Source organism: Aptenodytes patagonicus, chromosome 1 (genome assembly GCF_965638725.1).
Source record: "Aptenodytes patagonicus chromosome 1, bAptPat1.pri.cur, whole genome shotgun sequence".
NCBI lineage: Eukaryota > Metazoa > Chordata > Aves > Sphenisciformes > Spheniscidae > Aptenodytes > Aptenodytes patagonicus.
In genome coordinates, this window is record NC_134949.1 from 73,008,139 (window position 1) to 73,027,009 (window position 18,871).

Sequence of the window (18,871 nt, forward strand, 5' to 3'; positions counted from 1 at the left end):
ACATACTCAGGAACAGGCTGGTTTGGCTTTCCTGCAATAAATACAAGTATATAAACACTAATTAATACTTTTTTTCAAGAATTCAAGCTGGAATTGATTAAAAAATAGAGTATTTTAATGAAGTATTACCGCAATTGTTTTTCTATGTCGTCAAGTGGCACCATTTCCTATGGTAGGAAGTCTGGGTCACTCAAAACTGCAACTAAGCTATGTTCACTCTTAGTTATCTTTTGGCTATAACATCAAAAAGGCAATTTCTTTTTTGTAAAGTTTCTTGCCTTGAGTTACAAAGCGCTACTTTTGTTCTAATCCATATGCTATTTTCAGTTGATCACAGCCATTGAAAATGCATCTGGTAAAAGGTCACCAGGAAGAGCTTCTATTACATTAGGAAGTCAAATATTCTCTATACAGCTAGGGATCAATCAGGCTGAAAAATAAACCTAGCTAATTCAAAATTAGTCCTGATCTTAGATTAGGATTGACTTGAACAAGGCAAAAAAATGGAGAGTAGTGTTTTGATGATTAAGAATCTAGGAAGAGAGTTTTTACCGAAGACAAGACTTGCTTTATTTGCAGATTTTCATGTATTTAGTTTGTGTTTTCAAGTGCTTTAACTAGTTACTATCTGAACTTTATCTTGATAGGTTTTTGAGTTTAAACATGAGCTTCTGTTGAAGTATTTTATTATATTTAGTCTTTCCCAGAATGTTCTTAGGAAAGATGGGAATCATTTGATACCTAAGGAGATTGCCTTGTTTAGTGTTTCTTTTGTTTGTCCTTTAAGAATATAGTTCTTGCTTTAGAACTTATGTGTTATCTTTGAAAAGTGTGATTGTCACCTTGGTGCAGAGTTCGAACAGGCTGATCCTATCTAGCACATAATCAATAAAGTCCAAAAGTTGCCTCCTTATTTTCTCATCAGTTTCATTTTTCAGTGACTGAGTCTTCTTAATTATTTTCTTTCTTTTGTCTTAGCTGGTTGCTTTTAATATATTTATTCCACCATCTCCTCTTTTTCCATCCTCCGTAATTTATGTTAAACCTACAGACACGAAATATGGAATTAACATTAAGCCTACCATTCATCACCTCAGATGCTTTCTTGGCATTGGGTTTCCCTCTTCTCCATATATTGTTTGGCTTGTCTATTTTGTTTATACTCTCTCAGGGCAAAGCCTGGGTTGCCCCAGAGCTCTTCTGTGTTGAGTGCTCTTATGATATTAGGCCCTTGGCCTTTGAAACCAGCTGTATAACTTTATCTAACATCTGTGAATAGCACCTTCTCAGTGAGTACCTTCTCTGTTCTTCTCAACTACTGTTGAAATTGTTCACCCACAGGGTGTCTTATTTCTGGCCACTGTTCCATTTCCTCTTTCTTCTTCTTAGTCATCCATTTGACTCAGCCTCATGCAGTCAAAAAGGATAATACCAACTGGGTAAGCTCAGACATGCATTAATCAAAGTTCTTAAAAGCAATACAGGTGTTCCCCTCTCTGCATATCACATGTCACTGGAAGGGAGATTTTGCTCCTCTTTGGCCCATACTTTAACTCTTGGGATGTCTAACTCTTGTCAAAGTTTCCAGGTTCTTTTCCTACTGTGCTATATATTGTGTCCTAGGGAACCTCTGGCAAGCATTTGCTTTCTGCAGTGAGATTACTGTGAGTTTTTTCATTGCTCCAAGTTCACAAGGAGTGTTAACAAATGTCTATATTAGAAAATGCATGTCTCGATTTTTTTTTTTTATTTTTTGTCTCTTCACAGCATTAACGATGCTTTAAAGTTAAGTGTAACTCTTTGTCAAACAGTTTTATGTAACATGGGCAGAGTTCTTGGCCCGTAAGTGAAAAAGACAGACAAGCTATCTATAGCATGTAAACCAGTTCAGTTTCCCAATAATTGTTTCTGACTAATTATGAGTGAGGAAGAGGTCATGAGACAGGGAAAGCAGAGTTGAAAGCTATAAATAGGGACACGTGGGAAGACAGTTGAGAATTGCTTCTCAATTCTATTCATGTTAATTAGAAAGAGTGGGAAATTGCTGTCTTGCTTTGTTATTCAAAGAAAGAGGTGTGGAAATTTGAATAATTTCCAAATGTTTAGGACTGATCATCTGAAATTTTGACACTAATGCTAATTTGGAGTACTTTACAATTTCAGCTGAAAACCATCTACTTTCTTTCAGTGGCTCCTCAGTGCGTTGAAGGAAACTTGCCCGAAGCCAATAGAATTTTGATAGATTTGGAACTAGGAGCAAAATCTTATGCTAATTTTACCTTATGCTATTACCTTGTCTTATTTCTGCTACCCATAATCCTTATGTTTTTCAGGCTACTATACTTTTTAAATACTAATTTCTACATTTGCTTACTGCTTAAATTTGACTATACCTTTTTAAAAATGCTGAGTTGCATTGTTCTGCTAGTCTAGACTGAATATCTGAAAATCAAATGGAATCTGTATTATTTAAATTTATCTTCTAGTTTGTTTTCTTAATCTCAAGTTTATGCAGATCTCTTGTTTTCTTAATGCTTATGTTGTCAACGTGGAATAATTCTTTTAGCCTTTAGCTCCTTACACTGATTTTGTTTATACAGAAAAATGTAATTACTTTCACTTTCCACTTGAGAAATTTAAGTTTGTGCTGAATATACATGGAAAAAGCTAGAAATGCACCGTCCACCATAAAAGTTCTCTTCAGGAAAAAGAAAATAGACTTGCACGTCTGGGTAGTTACATGCATGATTTTTCCATACAGCATGAAAGTATCTTATTTATTAGAATTGTTCTAAGTTATGATTTTAAATCAATTCATATAATCTATATGAACAAATTGAGTCACCAACCAAGTTTGCTAATGGTCAACATAAAGTTGAGATGAATATTGATAGATCTGACTTTTCTCACCAAAAAATGTGAATCACTCATTGCTGTTAAGACAAAATCTGCCTTTAAATTGTGGTTGGGAAATACCACACCACCAAAGCACATCTGAACAAGAGAATGATTATCATACTCTACTCACAAGCAACTTTTAGTTTCTTAAGTAGCTTTCCTCTGAAGACACCCTCTGAAGACGCAAGACAGCAAATAACTATTAGTTTACAATTCACCCTTAGGAGATGCTTATTCTGAAATAGCCCTTCATTGATAACGTAATTCTAAAGCAAAAGTTTAACTAGGCTTTTCCTGCCTTTGTCAGCTCTAGTGTTTACCACTGAAGTGAATGAGTTTTTATATGCCTCTTCTCAAGTACTATGACCCAAGTTAATGGTTGGCAATACTCATCAATGTGTTGAAGGGATCTGTCAGTTGCATTTTCCTTCAGAGTGCAACTCTTGTAATTTATACCTTGTTATATGTGTTAAGGCATCTAGAAAAATGTAGAAAGAACTCACTTGTGGTAACAATGCTCAATTTTTTTTAACTTTTATTTTTCTCTTTTCTGATTTTCTTTTAGAATCAATTTTCCTCTACGAATAAAGGCTCTTCCGAGGGAAACTATGCTGACAATAAAACTACTTGGAGTAAACAGTGCCTCTAAAAATACAGAAGTGCTTGCTTGGACATGCTCACCATTGTATCCAAAAGAGTAAGTTCAGTTTTGTATGGCAGCTTAAGAAAAGACCATTCTTGAATAGTATTGCACTCAACTTGGGAGAAATATAAAAAACCAGAAATACTCATTTCAGGACCTTGCTGTGATAAGACTGAGACAGTCACTTACAGTAAACTGCTCTTGATGTGCCAGTAAGAGCCCCATCCGTAAGCTTTTCTTTCTTTCCAATACATTGTTTTTGAACTTGGCTTATGTAACTGTTTAACACTTAAAATAAAGTTCCCTAGGCCTGTTGAAAGGCCTTGCTGTACTCTTTCTTGCTGTAGCTTTCAAAATCCTTCTCAGCATATCTCTTGTTCACAATGGTTGGGGTTTTTTTCAGTCTGCGTTCTGTTCTCACACTCATTCATTCTGCTCGGAGTGGGGCAGTTAGTGATAACCACAATGAGCACCTTTCCCTCTACATACTGTTGTCCCACAAGCGTGGTCTGGTACCCAGTGTGCAATAAGCCAATCTTACACACAGAGCCGGGATATTTATTTATCTCATGTTTACGCAAAGATGGGTGCTGGGTGGTAATTCCACAAAGCTAGCACACCACACAGAAGAACTATAGCATATTTATATTGTTACATGATTAGCAAAAACCTGCTTGAGTTCATGCTCATTGGTTAGTTATGTTCAAATTAGCCTCGCTTGCCATGTAAATTAGCACACATGCTCCTTGCAGGTGGGGGGGGCAAGTCTTTCCAGTCTTCAGTTGAGTTGGTGGTCGTGATCTCCCCTTGCTGCCTTTACCTTTCCCCTAGTTACCGCAGTTTTTTGCTGACTTTTTGTTTCTCTGGCAATCATCTAGCCTGCGATGCCTTCTATCAGTCTTTTAGTTCTTCTTCAAGGGCACAGTCGTTTTAAGGCATGCATTGTTTATACAAGGTAATCAGGCTAGTACCACAAAGACTACAGTCTAGGTATTAACCCAAACATATGGCTACAATACCACTTTAGAAGCTTTCTCCTCTTTTTTTAACCTCTTCTTTCTACACAGCACACAGTGTAACAGTGGTTTAAAGATCCTTGTAGCCTTGAATGTCTCTGATGCATAAACAGAGATCTAAGGTAAATTTTCTGCAGTGCCCTAAATATATTTTAGTAGCACTGAGACATCTGAATTTAGATCCAGCCTTTACAATGATACTTAATTTTTATTTAGACTCCATAGCCCCGCATGCCCTTGGGGCAATAGATGGATATGTTCAAGCCCCGCAGGTTTCTGCATTAGCATCCCTCTCTAAGCTATAGCTCTTTTCCTCATCTTGAGACATCTTCATCTACTTCTGCATATGGTGACAATCACCATTTAAAACAAAACAAAACCAAAGAATCTGATTGCGTGTATGAATTTACTATGTTTGAAAGACCTTGGGTTCCATTGAACTTTTAAGCCGAGAGGCTGAAAACACTAGAAAATAGGTTGGACTGGGCCAGAGGCTTTTTCCATCTTTTCAGAAGAAAATTCAAGATTACTCTGTTCAGAAAAAGAGAGCATTCTTCTGTGACTTAGTGATTAGAGCACTTAGCTTGAAGGAAGGAAAGAAACATGAATCAAATCTCTGCTCCAAGGACTGCTTGGGCATTTTATTCAATGACTTTTCGTTCATTAAGTTAGTCTGAAGAAGAGCACATCACTCACTCTTCCATTGTGTGTGTCTTTTTAAACAAAACATGCATTATGTTTATTTTGAGTATTTCTAAGATCCTAGTGCTTAGGGTGAAATAGATAGAGAGAATATCTTGGCTGAGAATCTAATTTGAGGTGAAGCGTTAAGGTGTCCTCATCCCCAGCAAGCTGATCTGTGCTGCGTACATGCAGAAGCAGAGCATTAGGCATGATAACTTAATTGGGGAACACTTCGGCATCTTTGGAGGTAAATGGGATACGCGAGAATCCTGTTCTTGAGGACCTGTGAGGTTTTCTTATTTTTCAGTATTCAAGTCCCAAAGGAATGATTTTTGGAAGATCTGAAAGCCCTCAGCTCCCTGTGATGTATATTTTTTAAATGTATGCCATCGGAGCAAGCATGTTGATTTTCATTAGGTAGATCTCCAAGTCACCCAGACAGTTTCGAAAATTTTACTGAAAAATGGCTCCATTCTTTCATGGTACACACAATCAGCACAATGAAGGGGATAGAGGGTTACTTTCCTTTCATCTGCTGTATAACTGTACAGATCATTGCTGAAATGACCCCTCAAAGCAGAAATAAAAGTTGAGTTGCTGGGGAGGAATGATTTAGGAATAGCATGTTCAACACCCCCTAATCTGATAGCTGTGTCGTTTACAATTATAGTAATTACTAACACAAAGAAGCCTAAATGCTTTTTTCCTCTTTTAGCCAACCACAACTCCACAGAATTATTCATTCACCGTGGTTTCAATTGATAGACTGATTTAAAAATAAGGATAGCCCTGAAATTCCTTCTGAAATGTGAAACTTGAAAATATCTGAACATTCACCTAGCCTGCTTTTCCTTTTCTTTGGAAGATCATGAATATTTTTTAGTAGAGTGAACTAGCTCTCAGGGTTACCTACTTAGAAAGTAGCAGGATTAAAACTGTCAGGTGATTCATAATAGGTAATGCTCTCAGTTAGTTGAAGTAATTGAGAAGGAACAGTAGGACTTTGAGAGGCTCCACAAAAAATTTAAAAGTTAATAATTGTTTTTATTTGACTCACCAATTTTGTGGAAAACATTAATAATCTGAGCAATGAACCCAACTTCACTCCCCTCACTGCTGGAATGCAACTAAACTTCAAGACTTATTTCAATAGAGTACTTCTGAACTTGAGAGTATGTACCAAGAAAAGATTTGTACCTGTAGTGTCATGCTAATGTGTCAAGAGTACCTTGTATTATTGCAAAGATTATGGTATTAGGATCTCTAAATGAACAAACTCTGTAAATTTATATAAAGAGATTAAAGAAATCTCTCCAGGAAGTCTTGGACAAAACATTTCTAACTTGGAAAATACCACTTTCTCAAAAGAAAACTTTTCTCAGAGGTGAATTTGAGTTCTAAAATGTATTAACATTCTCATGTCTAGGACTTAATTTATGGTGGAAAGGACAGAAATAAGCTCTCTGAAGAAGCCAGTAGCCCTGAGGTATTTGCCTGGGTCATCAAACATCCTTGTTCAAATCCTTGTCCCAGTTGGTCACTGAGCCATTCTTCTCAGGGTCAGCAAAGATAAGGACAGAGAGTGGTCTCTGTTTCTCTGTTCAGATGTTTGTTAATTTTTTTTTTTTTTTAATTAAACACTGGAAAAAGAAAATAAATGTCAAACATTTTAAAAATACAATTCCTCGTTTCTGTTCCATTATATCTTTTTCTGATTGAAAACACAGGAATTCTCTTCAAGCTGGTTGTGGCTTATGTTAAAGAGAGAAGGAAAAAAAAAAAATTATCAGTGTTGGGTTATTCCCAGATATTACTTAGGAATCTTGATCTTTGAGTGACCTAGGGCAAAAGAACACTTTCTTTTAAAAGACTCTGAATTTACTCCTCTCTGTAAATTTGCTATCTATTTTCTCTTCCAAAATGGTTATTGTCATTGCATGGTCGCTTCGCTCCTTCATAGTTTAATTCTTTATGTTTAGTTTGAACTGAGGATTAAGAAGAACTGAACTTATTTTAACATATAAAATATACAAATTCCTTTCAACTGTTTCAAGAAGTGTGAAGTTTCTCATGCATTTGGGCAAGACCATGTCAAAGTCCCTTGCCAGATTAAAGGGCTGTAGCTATTTCCCGAGACTTTAACACTCCAGTTCTCCTCTCAAAAAACTAAGCAGAGTGTATGAGAAATATATAAAAAAGTAAAAGCAAAACCCAACTGTTTAAATAAAGCATATTACTTATTATTTAGCATTTCTTATTGCAATCTCTTCTCCATACCTTGCCCATGTTGAAACCACACAATACCTAAAAATGTTCTCAATAATTTGGCCTGTTTAATTTTCTTTTTTTGTTGTTGTTAAAGACTTGTCAGTGAATAGAAGTTTATTAAATTTTGAATTTGCTTAATTGTTGTGGTTTAACCTGGCAGGCAGCTAAACACCACACAGCTGTTTGCTCACTCAACCCCTGCTGTGGGATGGGGGAGAGAATCAGAAGGGGGGGGGAGGGGGAAAGAGTAAAATTTGTGGGTTGAGATAAAGACAGTTTAATAGGACAGAAAAGGAAGGGAAAATAATATTAATGATAAAAGAATATACAAAGTAAGTGATGCACAATGCAATTGCTCATCACCTGCCAAACGATGCCCAGTTCCTGATGTTCCTGAGCAGTGGTCACCCCTCCCCCGGCTAATTCCCCCAGTTTATATACTGAGCATGATGTCACATGGTATGGAATACCCCTTTGCCCAGTTTGGGTCAGCTGTCCTGGCTGTGCCCCCTCCCAGCTCCCCGTGCACCTGCAGCCTTCTCAGTGGGTAGAGCATGGGAAGCTGAAAAGTCCTTGACTAGTGTAAGCACTACTTAGCAACAACTAAAACATCGGTGTGTTATCAACATTATTCTCATCCTAAATCCAAAACACAGCACTGTACCAGCTACTAGGAAGAAAATTAACTCTATCCCAGCCAAAACCAGGACATTAATTTACATTATTTCCTGAATTCCAGTAATATCGCTCACTATTCTGACAGTTGTCTTTCAGTGTGCTGATTTATAACATGAGTAGCTGATGGATATACAGGGCAGCCACTATACTCTTTATCAAATGTGTGTTGGGATTACTGCTTATCAACTTTGCATGTTTCTGTACAAATAGTCTCACTCTTCACAAAACTGACTTCCTGCAAATTTTCTTCAAACTTTGCCTAAATGTAGTTGTTTACCTTAAAAAATTATTGTTTGTACAGTTATTTTTTAACTCTGGCGCAAAAATTAGGAAAGAATCAAGAATATAACTGCAAATTTGTTTTAAAAGTCTGAACTAATGATAGTTTCATATTTGCTGTATTCAGCACCTTCAAATTTCTGGAATTTATTTAAACTAGAAACTGTGGGGATGGAAGATGTGGTTCTTATAAATGTCTGTAGGACATTTAGCATTACTTTGTACTTGAAAATCATCTCTCTAATTTGAATTTTCTAGAATGCTGTAGTATTTGTAATTATAATAAAGTAGTTATTTCACAGTATCGTCCCAATGCAGAATTAAGAGTGCTTGGGGTTTTATAGCTTAGCAGCTTTGGATTTCCTTTAAATTTAACCTCAACTCTGAATTTCTGAGGCTTATAATGTCAGGTTTGGGGATAATTACATTATTTTGACACTGTATTTTGTCCTCATTTTCCGGTATATCCAGTCTAAACAGTAACTCTAATGTTATATACATTTGGGAATGAACATGGTAATAATGATTGTTGCTGTCAGCTTGTCCAGTAGGTGAGCCTCCACATCCACATTTCTCATCCTTATCAGGTAGTTGACTTTAGATAGTGGCCCTAAATCAATGCCAATAAGGCCCTTGATGGTGCATCTGTATCAAGAAGTCTTATTAAACACAAGAGGCAGTTCAAAAGTGTTTGCAAGCCCATATGCCAACTTTCCATTCCTTCACATCAGAAAAATGTGTTTGTCTCTTGGGCTGAATAGTTCAGTGATCCAGAGCTAATTAACACATCGGAAATCCATCATTTGGGGCAATTTGGGAGTTGTAATGTCCCCCACAGTGCCCATTCCTCTGACTTCACTGATTCTAACACCACAATTTACTTTGAACTTGTATTTCAAAATCGGACAGAGCAAGCAAAAAAAATTTCCTCTTGCTGGGTGTGGTGAGAGAAGTCTCCCATGTGACTTCAGGATACAAGGTTGATTTTGTTAAGTTAGGGTAACTTGAGCTGTCCTTAAATAGCAGCGTCCTCTTCTGCTGTAATAAGACAGGAAGTTTATTTTAGTGCTGGTAATAAACAATAATAAACAAGAGCTGAGAATCTGTGCAATTCCAGGAGTTTCCATCTGCCGTGGTTTTACGTGAGCATGTAAATAAATAAATGGCAGTAGGCACAGAGCAGCACTTGTTTATTCACCTTCTGGTGTGCTTGATGCTGAAGTTGCTACATGGAAGCCATTGTCTATGGCTGTGACCATTATAGAGTCTTTACAAAGGCCAGTATCACTACCCTCACCTTACAGATGGGTAAACTGGCAGACAGAATGGGGAGTGACCTGCCTGAGCTCATCAGCAGAACCAGGTAGCAGAGAGAGGTATCTGTCTGTTCAGTAAAGTTTATAGTTATCATGCTCATGATGCTGGCTCCTTCCTTTTCTGGATGGATCATGCACACTCTCCTGCTACTTTCCTTTTTCTAAAAATAATCATGCATCTTTTTACTGTTCCATTCACCCACATGGCCCCTCTTGTTCCATTTGTGTGTCCAAAATCAGACTCAGTCCTGAAGAATGTTAGCTGTGCAGTGCATACAGTGCCCCAAAGATTGCTAGGGAAAGCTGTGCCTCAAAAATACACACCGTATTTCGCAGTTGTCGATGCCTCTTCACATCTTTTTAAAAATGCCTCTTGTATTTACAGACTAGCCTTAGTCCAAAGACTGACTTACTGATGGAAGATACATAAGTTGCTCACTTATTTGTAAATCTTTAAATTAGGCTACTCTATATGCAAGGCACAAATATGTGTCTAGTTTTTACAACTAATTCATTTTTTTTCTTAGGAGATATCATCTGTATGGATTATTTTTTAAAGCCCTCTATAGTTTTAGAGCACAATATGAAAGTGATTAGCAGGAATGAGAGCTTAAAAGGATAATTTAGTCTTCGCGTTCTTTCAGTTCTCAGCTACTCCTCTACCTTCTAACAAAGTGCCAATTAGTTCAAATTATGATGTAAACCACTGTCCACAAACAAGTGGTTGAAGAGATGCGACTCCTTTATTAAAGGTCATCTGAGTACACATCACAGAAAAACAACTTTGAACCACCATTGATCACTTCCACATTCACATCAGTGACCTCCATGTGAAAGACTTCATATCACACAACTGCTTTCCCCCTCGAGTGCTATCTTTTTCACATCACAGCTCCTTTTTCTGCCTCCATTCACCTGCAAATACACCTACAGCTGCAAAAGAAACTTCAGAAAATGGTTTTGTCTTTAATCCTCCTGAGCTGTGTTCTCACAATAAAATAAATGTTTGCACTAACAACATGAATAGCTTGAGAAGTGAGAAAGAAAAATTAGCCCTGAATTAGGTTTACACTGAGTCTTGACTATAAAAATTACTTTGTGGGAGTTTCTTATTTCTTCTTCAGATGACTTAGCAACAATTTATTTCAGTTTGCAATTCAAAAGGTACTTTTTTACAGCAATGTTGCAAACTCATGCTGGGATCAAAAAGTCCATCTGGGTTCTCTTGTACCTCTAACATCCTCATCTCAGGTAAAAGCTATACACTCAAACCTCATCTACCTGGCTGGCTGTTTCTGTTGCAATGGGTGGAAGAGAATCTAGATCATTCTCTCAGTTGTATTGACTGAGCAGTGCTTGGAACAGTCGTAATAAAAATTATTTGTCCGTAAAAGAAGAGATGTTGAACATAATGGTTAGTGAGATCAGAAATTTGATTAAGATGTGGACAAATTAAAGGGTAAATCCAGTGTACTGTATCTTCCTTTATTCAAGTACTGCATTCTTAATTCAAGTGGATTGGTTATGATTAGAATTTACACCTGAATTTTCTGATTTTATTCAAGTTCTCTAGACTGAATTGTGTTGTTCTGCCAAAGCATGCTGGTTTTCGTATCTTCAGACCACATGCATGTCTGTTTGTGATAAGACTTTCTTGTACATGTAGTGCTCAGACTGGTACTTCAGACCATAATCTTTCATCTGTCCATAAAACCATATGGAGCACGTGCAGTACAAACTATCCTACTCAAACTCCTTTCAGCTCTTTGGAGACTCTGATATCGTACTCATGCCTCCCTGCCATCTACACATAAAATCAGCAAGGATCCTTCATGGTTGCAGTAGGCTGCCATGAGTTTCTTCTTTTTGTGGAGTAAATGTATACTGCCCTCCACCTTATATAGTGTGTTGACACTTCACAATCTCTAACATATTTGTCCTCAAAATTAAATCTTGAGGTAGAAATGTGGTATTATCCTTTTACACCTAGCTTAAATGGCAACCCCTGTCACCAAAGAAGTCAGTGGTGACCTGGAATGTCTTGGCAGCTTGATTTGTGTTATGATCCCTGCAACTGCACAGATACCACTACAACAGTGAGGCCACCAGTGTACAACTTCTACTGATCTAGGCCAGATTTGTACTAGCCACATAAAGATAAAAGGTTTGTTCTCCTTTTGCTTGTCTTTTAAGCTATCCAGTTCCATGTTCTTTGATGTAATTTCAATAAACCCTGTTCACCATGTCTCCAGTACCGATGCAATATTTCTGTCTGTGTGTATTGCAGGCGGCTCATTCACGGAACTGTGCTGCTTAGCATGACTCTGTACAGCACGCTTACAACAACAATGATTACCCCAGGCATCTGCAGTACTGATACACCAACCTCAGTAACATTGCAGGTAAGAAAGCGAGAAAGCAAAGGAAAGGGTTGTTTTCTAACAAAGTGCAAGAAAAAGGATTGTTGCCATAGCTTATCAAGACCACACAAATTAAATATCCTATTTCCATTATAGCTGCTCGAAGAGAGCATATTAATCTTAATGGATGGAAGTCTATAATTCTGCGCAGTGGCAAATATGTATGATACTTTCCACATCAAATACTACCTCTGAGGGCTAGAGAAGATTTTTGTAGGGTTATTTTTGTTGTTATAATTTTGGTTCCAAAAATACTTTTTACAAAAATCATTTACTTGGTACCTGACTTACAGCTGCCTTTTCAAATCTGAACTTTTTTTCCGAGTACTGTTGAATTGCATGCCATTATAAATGTAACATACAGCTGGCAACTAGACTGAGTAGCATAAAAGATTTGTAAAGGAAGTGGCTACAAGCAAATTGTCAATAGGCATCAGTACAGCTCTCCCTCGATGACTACATGCTGAGCACCCACTCGTTCTGGGCAGAATGGTGCTCCCAGTATTGAAAATGCATTAGGTCTGCATGGTAGTTTTGTCATCTTTCCAGGTTAAATTAGCAGCTGGATACTTCAAAGGCAAAGCCAATTGTTTTCTGTATTAAAAAGCTGAATGACTATTAGCAAATGACATGTAAAAGCAGATAATACAGATAAATGAAGCTGGCCTAAAAATGGCCTATTTTAAATAGACAAGCAAATGGGGATTTTCTAGTCTGAGGAGTTCAGTCAACGACGACACCTTAAAATAGCTCCCCCTATTAATAATAATAAAGGGAATTTGAGACAGTAAATGGCTATTAATTTATAATCTCTCTCTGCTGAAAGAAACGGAACAGGAGGATCTCTCATTTCCCCCTCACCTCATTTTCAGTTATTCCCATGCATGCGACAGTATCACGATTTGTGAACACGCTGGAAATGTCATAAAGATAGCTTTTCTGATGTGACTGACAAGACACATTTTGTAGGGAATAACTTTGTTAACCTTTAGAAGAGTGATGCATATCCAATGCATATATTAAAAAAAGGATATAGATATAGATAAGCAATTATGGTTAATAAACCAAAACAGGATGTGCAAATTGAGCTGAATTTTGAAGAACAACCTGAATTTTCAGCTAAGTCTGTACTCAGATTATCAAACACCTCAAGCTTCATAATTTTGGTTGAATGTTTTCTTTCTCTGTACCTTAAAAACATTATCCTGAATTTCTGACATTCATACATAAGTGTAAAGAATGAAAAATTTGTAGATGCTGTACAATATATATGAAATTGAACATCCAGAAGTGAAATCAGGAATCTGATTTCCATCTCTTACACTGGCAAACTACATGTCAGAATTATCCCTACTTTTTTAGAAAAAAAAACCCAAAAAATCTACATTAATGGAAGCTTTCCATTTAAGAACCATTTTATTAAAAATCAGGAAAGGAGGAAAAAAGGAAAAAAATACTTCAGTTTTGAGTTCATGCAGTTCTAATAAAATTGAAATACTGGGGCTTAAATTCTCCCAGGAAAGTCAGTGACAAAGCTCCCACTGATTTTTGTGGACTGAGTTTAACACCAATATTTTTAAGTAATTTATTACATACAGTCAGCATTGTCAAAGAATTATTCCCTTTTCTTTCTCTCATAGTTTGTATGCTTCCTATACAAATCCAAGATAATATTTATTGACAGTTGTATCTGAGAATACATATTGCTAAAAGAATTTCTGTCTTTTTTTTTTTTTTTTTAAATAAAGATTGACTTTCCAGAAACTAATTTGGAGTTCATTAAACCTGAACCTGAAGAAAGAAGAGGTGGTCTTGAAGAGCCAACCAAAGACTGCCTGAAGCATATTACAAGACTTTCTTGTAATTCTCTCTTGCTGTAAGTTGTACCCAGCTAGCCCTGCTGATTCTTGGCTTGCTGTACTTATCATATTGATCACAATTAAATGTGTCCAATTCTTTACAAACAAAATTTTCCTCTGAAGGAGCCTAGCTTGATTGATTTGAGAAGTAACACAGTAATTTGAGATAGATCACAGTAAAGCCTAAGTCATAGACTCATAGAATGGTTTGAGTTGAAGGGACCTTAAAGATCATCTTGTTCCAACCCCCCTGCCATGGGCAGGGACACCTTCCATGAGACCAGGTTGCTCAAAGCCCCATCCAACCTGGCCTTGAACACTTACAGGGATGGGGCATCCACAGCTTCTCTGGGCAACCTCTTCCAGTGCCTCACCACCCTCATAGTGAAGAATTTTTTCCTTATATCTAATCTAAATCTACCCTCTTTCAGTTTAAAGCCATTACCCCTTGTCCTATCGCTACATGCCCTTGTAAAAAGTCCCTCTCCAAATTTCCTGTAGTCCCTCTTCAGGTACTGGAAGCCTACTATAAGGTCTTCCCAGAGTCTTCTTTTCTCCAGGCTGAACAACCCCAACTCTCTCAGCCTGTCTTCATAGGAGAGGTGTTCCAGCCCTCTGATCATCTTTGTGGCCCTCCTCAGGATCTGTTCCAACAGGTTCATGTCCTTCTTATGTTGGGGGCTCCAGAGCTGGACACAGTACTCCAGGTGGAGTCTCACGAGAGTGGAGTAGAGGGGCAGAATCACCTCCCTCGACCTGCTGGTCACATTTCTTTTGATGCAGCCCAGGATACGATTGGCTTTTTGGGCTGCAAGTGTACATTGCTGTGTCATGTTGAGCTTCTTATCAACCAACACCCCTAAGTCCTTCTCCTCAGGGCTGCTCTCATTGTCCATCCAGCCTGTATTTGTGCTTGGGATTGCCCTGACCCATGTGCAGGACCTTGTACTTGGCCTTGTTGAGCTTCATGAGGTTCGCATGGGCCCACCTCTCAAGCCTGTCAAAGTCCCTCTGGATGGCATCCCTTCCCTCCAGCGTGTTGACTGTACCACACATCTTGGTGTCATCAGCAAATTTGCTGAGGGTGCACTCAATCCCATTGTCCATGTTGCCGACAAAGATGTTAAACAGCGCCGGTCCCAATACCGACCCCTGATGAACACCACTCGACACTGGTTTCCACTTGGACATCAAGCCGTTGACCGCAACTCTTTGAGCGTGACCATCCAGCCAATTCCTTATCCACTGAGTGGTCCATCCATCAAATCCATGTCTCTCCAATTTAGAGACAAGGATGTCGTGCAGGACAGCGTCAAATGCTTTGCACAAGTCCAGGTAGATGACGTTACTTGCTGTTCCCTTATCCACCAATGCTGTAACCCCATTGTAGAAGGTCACCAAATTTGTCAGGCACAATTTGCCCTTAGTGAAGCCATGTTGGCTGCCACCAATCATCTCCTTATTTTCCATGTGCCTTAGCATAGTTTTCCAGAGGATCTTCTCCGTGATCTTGCTGGGCACAGAGGTGAGACTGACTGGCCTGTAGTTCCCTGGGTCTTCCTTTTTTCCCTTTTTAAAAATGGGGGTTATGCTTCCCCTTTTGCAGTCAGTGGGAACTTCACCGGACTGCCACGACTTCTCAAATACAAAGGATAGTGGCTTAGCAACTTCATCCGCCAGTTCCCTCAGGACCTGCGGATGGGTCTCATCAGGTCCCATGGACTTGTGCACTTTCAGGTACCTTAGATGGTCTCGAACCTGATCTTCTCCCACAGTGGGCGGCTCTTCATTCTCCCAGGCCCCGCCTTTGCCTTCTGCGGCTTAGGCGGTGAGGCTCGAGCACTTGCTGGTGAAGATTGAGGCAAAAAAGTCATTGAGTACCTCCGCCTTCTCCGTGTCCTAGGTAACCAGGTCTCCCGTTTCGTTCCGGAGAGGGCCCACATTTTCCCTTGTCTTCCTTTTATCCCCGACATACCTACAGAAGCTTTTCTTGTTGCCCTTGACATCCCTGGCCAGATTTAATTCTATCAGGGCTTTAGCTTTCCTAACCTGATCCCTGACTGCTTGGATAATTTCTCTGTATTCCTCCCAGGCTACCTGTCCTTGCTTCCACCCTCTGTAGGCTTCCTTTTTGTGTTTGAGTTTGTCCAGGAGCTCCTTGCTCATCCATGCAGGCCTCCTGGTGTTTTTGCCTGACTTCCTCTTTGTTGGGATGCATCACTCCTGAGCTTGGAGGAGGTGATCCTTGAGTATTACCCAGCTTTCTTGGGCCCCTCTTCCCTCCAGGGCTTTGTCCCATGGCATTCTACCAAGCAGATCCCTGAAGAGGCCAAAATCTGCTCTCCTGAAGTCCAGGGTAGTGAGCTTGCTGTGCGCCCTCCTTGGTGCCCTAAGGATCTTGAACTCCACCATTTTGTGGTCACTGCAGCCCAGGCTGCCCTTGAGCTTCACATTCCCCACCAGCCCCTCCTTGTTGGTGAGAACAAGGTCCAGCATAGCACCTCTCCTCGTTGGCTCCTCTACCACTTGGAGAAGGAAGTTATCATCGATGCATTCCAGGAACCTCCTGGATTGCTTATGCCCTGCTGTGTTGTCCCTCCAACAGATGTCGGGGTGGTTGAAGTCCCCCATGAGGACCAGGGCTTGTGAGCGTGAGGCTGCTCCTATCTGTCTCTAGAGGGCCTCATCCGCTCGGTCTTCCTGGTCAGGTGGCCTGTAGCAGACCCCAACTATAATGTCACCTGCCCCTGCTCTCCCCTTAATCCTGACCCACAAGCTCTCGGTCGGCTCCTCATCCATCCCCAGGCAGAGCTCCATGCACTCCAGCTGGTCATTGACATAGAGGGCAACACCCCTCCTTGTCTCCCCTGCCTGTCCTTCCTAAAAAGCCTGTATCCCTCCATTCCAACACTCCAGTCATAGGAGCCATCCCACCATGTCTTGGTGATGCTGATGATAAGATTGTAGCCCTGCAGGCACGCGCACATCTCTAGCTCCTCTTGTTTATTCCCCATGCTACGTGTGTTTGCATAGAGGCATTTAAGTTGGGCCCCCGATGAGGCTGTCTTACTGGCTGGCGTGGCTGGAAGTCCTTTGTGCTGCTCTTCAGGTGCTCTCCTGCTGACCTGTGATCCTTCTCCAGGCTCTGGGCATCTGTTGCTGGCCCTGGCATCAAACTGGTAGGAGTGGGATGGATTGAGGTTCTCCTCCCCCGGCATCTCTAGTTTAAAGCCCTCTTCACCAGCTTGACAAGCCTATGACCAAAGATGCTCTTCCCCTCCTTTGACAGATGGACCCTGTCAGCCCCCAGTAGACCAGGTTTCTCAAAGCGAGTCCCATGGTCTAAGTAGCCAAACCCCTGGCTGTGGCACCAGTCCTGTAACCATTTGTTGACTCGCCAGATTCGACTGGCCCTTTCAAACCCCTTCCCTTTGACCAGGAGGATTGATGAAAAAACTACCTGTGCTCCAGAGTCCCTTACCGCCACTCCCAGGGCTCTGTAGCCTCTGATAGTCCTTAGGCGGCTCCTGGCAGTGCCCCTGGTGCCTATGTGAAACAACAGCAGCAGATAATAGTCAGTGGATTGTACGAGGCTTGGTAGCCTCTCTGTGACCATCCCTGGTAAGCAGCACACCTGTGCTAGAGGGGTTAACTGGTTAAAGGCAAAGATTGGATGTTTAATGGTGGCTTTTCAGAATGGAAGAATCAGCAGTAGGGTCTTTCAGTGCTCAATGTTGGGACCAGTTTTATTCAGTATCTTCATCAATGATGTGGAGAAGGAAGTGGGCAGGGAAGTCTCCAGGTTTGCAGATAGTACTAAGCTCTGTCAGATTGTCAAACACTGTGCCATGGAGGGGAGATCCAGAAGGACTTAACAAAGCTGGGCATAAACACGGCAGATGAGCTTCAGTGTAGATAAATTTAAAGGGATATATTTAAGGAAAAATTATCTAAGCATCTGTACATGACACTGAACTCAGAACTGGCAGTTACAACACAAGAAATACATCTTGACATTACTGCTGATACTTCCCTGAGCTCATGAGTACTATGTGCAGCAGCAGCCAAAAGTGCCAACAATATGTTGGATATCATCAGGAAGGGTGTAGAGAAGAAGCCAGTGTGTGCCATTTCACTGCTGTCTAAAACCTTGATGTGCTGTATTTTGAGTATGCTGCATAGTTCTTGTCTCCACAACTCGGGAAGGACACAGTAGATCTGGAAAATGTACAAAGAGCAACTAAAATGATTAAAGGGATTAAGCAGCTGCTTGACCAAGAGAAGCTAAAAAGGTTGGGACTCCTTAGTTTGGAGAGGAGAACAATAGAGGATGTGTGTGTATGTATGATTATTTTTTATAAAATCACGATGGTGGTGGTGAAGGTGAATGCATCATCAAATCCCATGACATTTGAACTAGGGACATTCAATGAAACAAGTAGATCAACTGTCAACAAATGGAAGGAAGTACTTCCTAAGACAGTTAGCAGTGAACTTTTAAATCTGCTGTCACAAAGCTGTGGAGGTAGACAACATCATCAGATTCATGAAGGCTATACACAAATCTATGGATAACAGGTTCATAAATAGATATTACAAAGACCAGGCAAGGGTAGATCCTATAGCATCCCTAATACAATAATTTTGGGTTCTGTGAGAATATGAAGGGAAGAGACCACTGAAAGGCACCAGGCTGGAGTTAAGGCTTTGATAACTTCAATAACAGGTTCTTGAAGGAAAGAGAATGGTAGTCCTGGTTTTTTTCCACAGTTTGTTGTTTTCGGTTATCCTGTCTTATGGGCAAAGCTGG

At 39.8% G+C, this 18,871-nt stretch overlaps 1 protein-coding gene across 2 annotated transcripts in view; it reads left to right on the forward strand.

Annotated features, from left to right (window-relative positions):
* The window catches only part of PIK3C2G (phosphatidylinositol-4-phosphate 3-kinase catalytic subunit type 2 gamma), a 223,811-nt gene that overhangs the window by 73,853 nt on the left and 131,087 nt on the right, over positions 1–18,871 (forward strand). For both annotated transcript variants that reach the window (XM_076328760.1, XM_076328759.1), the window contains 3 exons: positions 3,464–3,595; positions 12,070–12,184; positions 13,951–14,078. In XM_076328760.1, the coding sequence (XP_076184875.1) occupies positions 3,464–3,595; positions 12,070–12,184; positions 13,951–14,078 (375 nt within the window). The remainder of the gene's footprint in view (positions 1–3,463; positions 3,596–12,069; positions 12,185–13,950; positions 14,079–18,871) is intronic.